The sequence below is a fragment of the Coptis chinensis genome, chromosome 2 (assembly GCF_015680905.1).
Source record: "Coptis chinensis isolate HL-2020 chromosome 2, ASM1568090v1, whole genome shotgun sequence".
Lineage (NCBI taxonomy): Eukaryota > Viridiplantae > Streptophyta > Magnoliopsida > Ranunculales > Ranunculaceae > Coptis > Coptis chinensis.
Window position 1 is genome coordinate 100,601,387 of NC_141457.1, and position 6,674 is coordinate 100,608,060.

General features: G+C 37.2%; 1 protein-coding gene across 1 annotated transcript; it reads left to right on the plus strand.

Moving 5' to 3' along the window:
- On the plus strand, positions 1-1,784 carry LOC147519635 (protein ANTAGONIST OF LIKE HETEROCHROMATIN PROTEIN 1-like). Its single transcript, XM_086591205.1, has one exon. The coding sequence runs from the start codon at positions 184-186 to the stop codon at positions 1,531-1,533; it is 1,350 nt and encodes a 449-aa protein (XP_086447331.1). The 5' UTR covers positions 1-183; the 3' UTR covers positions 1,534-1,784.
- Positions 1,785-6,674: the final 4,890 nt, after the last annotated feature.

Here is a 6,674-nt window from a genome sequence, read left to right on the forward strand (position 1 = left end):
GTGGATCATCAGTACTCACGTGCACAAAAAATATCTTCCAAAAAGAGTAAAATTGACAGTCAAATGTTCTCTGTCATCACTGTGCTCTGGCACAGAATCGCGGATTGACCTTTTTCAGAATATTGGGATTGCAATCTGATTCTCCCGACAAACTCTGTCAGATTAAAAATCCAAACCTTAATAATGAGTAGCAACACCCCAAACTCCATGGATTCTCGTCTCTTGGCTTCTTTACTCCCCTCTTTAGTCTCACAACTTCTCATTGTTGTCCTTTCTCTCTTACCCAATAACACCAACAACTCCTCACACCCATCCTCAAATCTCTTCCCTATTATATCAAACCTCCTCACTTCTTCACAAATTGCCACTTCCATGTCCCTCCTATCCCCATCGAAAAAGCGCAAACGAGCATCAACGTCTTCTTCCCCATCATCTAGAGAAGACGGGGAAGAAAATGATGGGGATGGTGGAGAAAATTCATACTGTTCATCGAGGGTACCCCGACAGGATATTGATGCTTTTAAGGTATGTTTTCGGATGTCGTCTTGCACCTTTGAGTGGCTTTGTGGTTTGTTAGAGCCTTTACTAGAATGTCGTGACCCACACGGTTCTCGTCTTAATATTTCTGCTGAAATTCGACTTGGTATTGGTTTATTTCGATTCGCTACTGGTTCGGATTATGGTGATATTGCTAGGAGATTTCGGGTTTCTGAGTCCATAGCTAGGTTCTGCACTAAGCAGTTATGTCGTGTACTTTGTACTAATTTTAGATTTTGGATTGCATTTCCGAATGCAAATGAGCTTGAATCAGTTGCTAGTTCTTTTGAAGGGGTTAGTGGATTTTCAAATTGTTGTGGGGTGATAGGTTGTACTAGATTTAAGGTGGTGAAAGGGGGCCATTGTAATGAAGAGAATTTGGGTGAAGAAAGCGTAGTTGCTCAGATTGTGGTTGATAACTCGTTCAGGATTTTGAGCATTGTGGCAGGTTTTCGCGGTGGTAAGTGTGATTCAAGAGTTCTCAAGTGTTCAACATTGTATAGGGATGTAGAAGAAGGGAGACTGTTGAATGGTTCTTCTATCGATATAGAAGCCATTGCTGTTCCACAATATCTGGTTGGTAATGAAGGTTATCCTTTGCTTCCCTGGTTGATGGTTCCCTTTGTGGATCCCGTTCCTGCCTCACACGAAGATCATTTCAATGTAGAACTTACAAAAATGCGACAACCCGCACTTAGAACCTTTGCAAGTTTGAAGAATTGGGGAATTCTGAACAAGCCCATAGAGGAAGAATTCAAGACCGCTATCGCATGTATTGGCGCTTGCTCGATTCTCCATAACGCTTTGCTTATGAGAGAAGACTATTCTGCTCTCTCCGAGGAAATGGGGGATTATGCAGATCATGATCAGTGCTCACAATACTGTCCAGAAAGTAGCTTGGAGGAGAACACAACTGTGCAGAAAGCCTCTACTGTAAGAAGTGCATTGGCCAGAAAAGTACAGGATGATCTTAATTCAAATCAACCAACAAGCTGAGAAATCTTAGTGTCGCTGCTCAATACTCAATAGGGATAGCCCTCAATGTCATGTACAGCTTTGGAGTGTACGCGGTGAGTTTGCTCAATATTTTTTCAATTGCTATCTGAAGGATGGATCTTGTAAATGTAATAATGCGAAGTTTTGTAGTCTTTAAGCATTCATATTTGAAACTATCGAGACATATTATCCCCTGACAAGTAACTTTTTACACTCTGTTCGAGCTGTTAATGCATTTGAAATTGATGCTATATATTATGAGAGAGTCTAACTAGTCACATGTTTGGAGAACGCGAGACTGTACAAATTTCTTAGATGGTCCGAAGGTTGGATTTTGTAGGCGTATTCAAACTTAATTTGGAGTCTTTAAGCATGCTTTGAAATTGTTTCTAATTAAATGACACGAAACTGTTGGTTTATTACTTAGCAAATTGTAGGATCTCTTGGTTATCTATTATTTTCTCTCGTGCTAAGGACAAATGCATATACAAAGCTGATTCTTCGTTCCTTTGGCGCTATCTAATTTTGTCACTCCAAAACTCGGAATGATTGACAGCAACCGAGAACAATCCATGACTATTCTTCTCTCTAGTTCAATGTTTACAGCTTCTGTTTACCTGCTTACTCCTTTTGCAAACTAATTATCACACTTGTTATAGTTGATTGTTGTCTCTTGAAAGTTAGTCGACTGCTGAACTGATCATGTTCATAGACTAATTGATTGATGGTTGAGCTACTACAAGGTTAAGCAGATCGAGTATGTATTGCCTTCATTTAACTGCAAAGGAAGCTAGAAATGAACATTGTGCTTGTCTAGACGAGCCAGTTATCTAAGAGAACTTGGTTGATTTTGGAATCTTCAGTTCTCCATAGTAGCCCCAACGAGGAAGGTGATAGTCGTTTATCATGGGACCAATAAAAGCATTGTGTGTAACCTGTCTGTTCAAAGTAAACAAGCCATCACCGTTCTAAACTGCATGGTGCCTCTGCTACCTCAAGTAGATCCTATATCCATATCTGCCTTTAATGATTGTAAAACCTAAAAGCATCCTTTGAGGTTAGGATATATATATACAAGCCGATTCTAATAAGGGTAATCAGTTAAGCAACAACTTGGTCACTACTTTCTTCTTAGGGACACTGTATCGAATATCGATATCAACTCCAAGCAGCTTTCTGTTCATGTGGTTCCTTCATCAATTGATTCTTCTGCCTTGCGACCTATTGGGCCCTTGGCCGTGCATGGTTACACTGTCTGTGTCTGACTTTAAATTATTCTTCAACAAATGCTGTTCATGTAAGTTGCCCGAAGAAAAAATATTGCAAGTCGAACTCTATCTTTTGACTACACAACTAAAATGAACCCCATCAAATATAATCTTGAACAATGTAGGCTACAAGTACATGTAAGGTTGTAGCTCCAAGGTGTTTTGGAGTTTCACCTTTTTTTTTTGCTAAAGGGTAATTTTGTATTAAAATTATAAAAGTTATAAGGAAAGAAAAATTAAAGTTACATCATATGTGGCCATGGATGAAGTTCTATGCCAGATTTTTTATGTAAATCTGTAGCAGGTTGCATTAGGGTCCTCTAATGCTTGTATGAAGTCTGGCCTATGCGTCCACCATCGCTGATCACCATTTGCAAATTGCAAGAGTGCATCCTTCCTTGGCACAAGAATCAGAGTTGGCTTCCCTCCATGTTCTTGGGATGTTCACCCAGTTTAATTGCGCTTTGAGTTTCTGCCATGTAGTTTTAAACCTCCAATGTACCTTGTTTGCTTGAAAGGCATAGATAACGGCTTGTGAGTAAGATTTGATCCATATGTCTCTCCTAACATGCTGCTCTTTGGAATTTCACCTAACATGCTGCCCCCTTTATGAAAATTAAGTAGTACTAATTAGATAGGAAATTGCATCTCCATTATTTTCATCCTAATTGTCAAGACTCAAGAGTCCATTCTAACAAACTGTTTCTTGTGCTCTGTAAGGACCATGACCATGACAATTTGAATAAATGATCTGCTGCAATTTTAGGTAAGCTAATCATGAATTCATGAGAGCTTATGAGTTTTTAACTCCACGAAGAAAGGAAGGGGCATTGTTGTTCACAAAATAGTTCATATTTTGGAATAAATAATTTGTTTTCCATGAGTACCAGGAGGTTGTAGATTGGGACATGAGGTTTTGTGGACAGCAAATAGTGGTATGTCCACAAACTTATTATGTTGGGTAAACAGGGAATTTAGGGACTTAACGAAGCATGAATAGAGAAGGAGATGTCAGGTGTCGATTTCGACCCTCTTCCATCATTAAACAGGTATCATGGATACCGCCAGATGGAGATGTCATTAAAATGAACACGGACAGATCTTCTCTAGGGAATCCGGGATATGGAAGTGTTGGTGTGATCAGTAGAAACAGTGCAAATGAAATTGTAGGGGTGCTTGCTCAAGGGCTTGGAGTTGTTACTAATTTCGAAGCAGAGAGTATCGCCATTGTACTTGTAGTAAAGATTGCAGCACGACACAGATGGATGAAAATATGGATAGAAGCCAACTCTTCCACAGCTATTTGTTCCTTTAAAGAGGATAAGGTACCTTGGCAACTGAGGCAGAGATGGGGGTTCAAGGCAACTAACAAGCTTCAGGAGGTTAGGATTACACATGCGTTCCGAGAAGCGAATTTTGCTGCAGATGCAATAGCAAAAAAGGGATCACAGTTGGCTAAAGATGTGTCGCTATGGAGTAGTAGTAGGCCTGAGTTTGTAAGAGTTATGGAATGTCCTCATAGAACTTACTTTAGGTGCACCTAAAAGTTCTACTGTTGTAAAGGGATCCTCCCTACACTCTGTAACATTCTTCTCTTCTATATAATATACCTTACTTGTATGCAAAAAAAAAAAAAAAAAAAAAAAAAAACATGAATAGAGCCAAAAGAGGGGGAAATGTCTACGTGTATACTATTCAGTTTGAAATTTTCATTCATTCAATTGCACGAAAGATGGCACTTCCTCAATACGTGAATAAGAACTGATTGAAGAAGTAAGAATCAAAGGCCAATGTTTGCATCTTATTGGCTCCATACCTATGTGGCATGGACGCGGACGCGACGATTCAGTTATATCTAAAAAAAATAGGGCGCAGACGCAGCAAAGGACGTGGAAATCAATTAATATTTATAATTTTATTTTATATAAATAGAACATTAAAAACTAAATTAAATGTATCAATATTTATAAATTCAAAACTATTCAAGATAAATAGCCACATATTAAGTTTAATAGTTTAATATTTTCTAATCAAACTTTAAAAACATGTCATAAGCCGATCTTACCAAAATAAAAACCGGAAAAATTGAGTTTTTTTAGTATTATTTTGATTTATTTTATATTTTTTTGAATCAAAATCCGTATCTTGACTGCATTTTAACCTGTGTTTGGTTTAGTTGACCGCGTCTTGACTGTATTGACCACATCGGCGCGTCCATATCAGGTCCTTGTCTAACCGCAAACACAACCCTTTGTTAGGTGCGTTCGAGCTTTAGAGCTCTATACCAATCGCAGTAATTAAAATTTATTAAGTCCTCGTTCACCTAACACAGTTGAATATAAGATTCCACAATAACTAACAAATTGTAAATGTGTGGTTGGTGAAGAGGCCCAATTCGTGCACAGTTTTTTGTTCCATCATCGGCTGTGTTACAAGTTACACTCAGTCGTCACTAACTTACTATTTAGACCGATTGGTAGATTATTGACAAAATGAGAAATATGAGAGAACATCCATTAAACTTCCATCTTAACCTGTTTCTGTTATGATGGCCGAGATTGTTTCACATGGTTTTTTAAAAGCATGAAGAGTAGATGTATAAAATACTATCATGGTTGCTGCTTAGCTCCCCTAGCCTCAAATGGGTTTGTGACTGAACCAGATCAGTCACCAGTAGTTAATATATGAAGACGCTTTCCTGGAATTGTAGAGGGTGTGGAAGTGCTTCCACTATGAGACACTTACATGATCTTATCTCTGTAAATAATCCTGATATTGTGTTCCTTTCTGAAACTAAAGCTTCGATCACTACAATCAATTCCCTCATCCATCAATTCAACTACCCATACCATTTCATTATACCACCTGTTCATTTAGTTGGAGGTAGGGGTGGGCAATGGGCCGGGTCGGGCTAGCCCGCCCTAAACATTTAAAAGCCTTTAAGACTAAAGGCTTATTCGGTCGGTCGAAGCCGGTCAAGTCGAACCTCAATTCTTGACCAAGCCCTCTTTAAAGGCTTTAGGGTCGGGCTTTTTCTTTAGGTAGAGGCTTATATATTTTATTTTTTTTTTACTCATCGGTTTTAAAACTCATTTATATTACAAAAATGTACAATAATCTACAAACTCAAAGTCCAACCAATCTAGTAATAACTGTATAAGTCCAAAATTTAAAATGCACATCCACAATCTAATGAAATCAAGACATGAGAGTTGAATTTGTTTCTTCAGACTCAAACCTCACTAAAATTACATTTAACATTGAAATACATAGACAAATAATTATATTATCATTTTAAAGGAAGAAGTAATATATATAAAGAAGAAACATAATAGTTTTGGTTAATGGTCATGGAAGTTGTTAAACTATTTGTAATATCATAAATTATTTCTATAATAGATTCAAACAAATATAATATTACCTTTCTTCTAATTTAAAAGTTATTCAAGCTTTGTATATGGAAATGAAAATATTGGCTTTTTGAACAAGTGATGGAGAAAGGTTTGAGATTACAAATGTCATTTTTAGAACAAAGGTTGTTTTTGGTTTCTATGTTACAACAACAATTTTGCTTTTTAATGGTGTGGAAGGAAATCTTTAGTTTTAGACTTGGCTTGGATGTGAATAAAAATATAATTTATAAGAAATAAGTGAGAAAAGAAATTGAGAATAATAAGTTATGGACTTTGACTTGATGATCAAAGGAATAAAGTCTTATTTTTATTAGCTAGTGCTCATTGTTCTTCATGGTACGCTAAGTTGACAAGTTTTTGTTATATAAAACAAGTTATTGGGTACCCTTGGGTGTAAGTGATAAATTACAAAGGACAATGTTATTTTAATTGAAAATATTTAACAAAGAGTTGGACAATT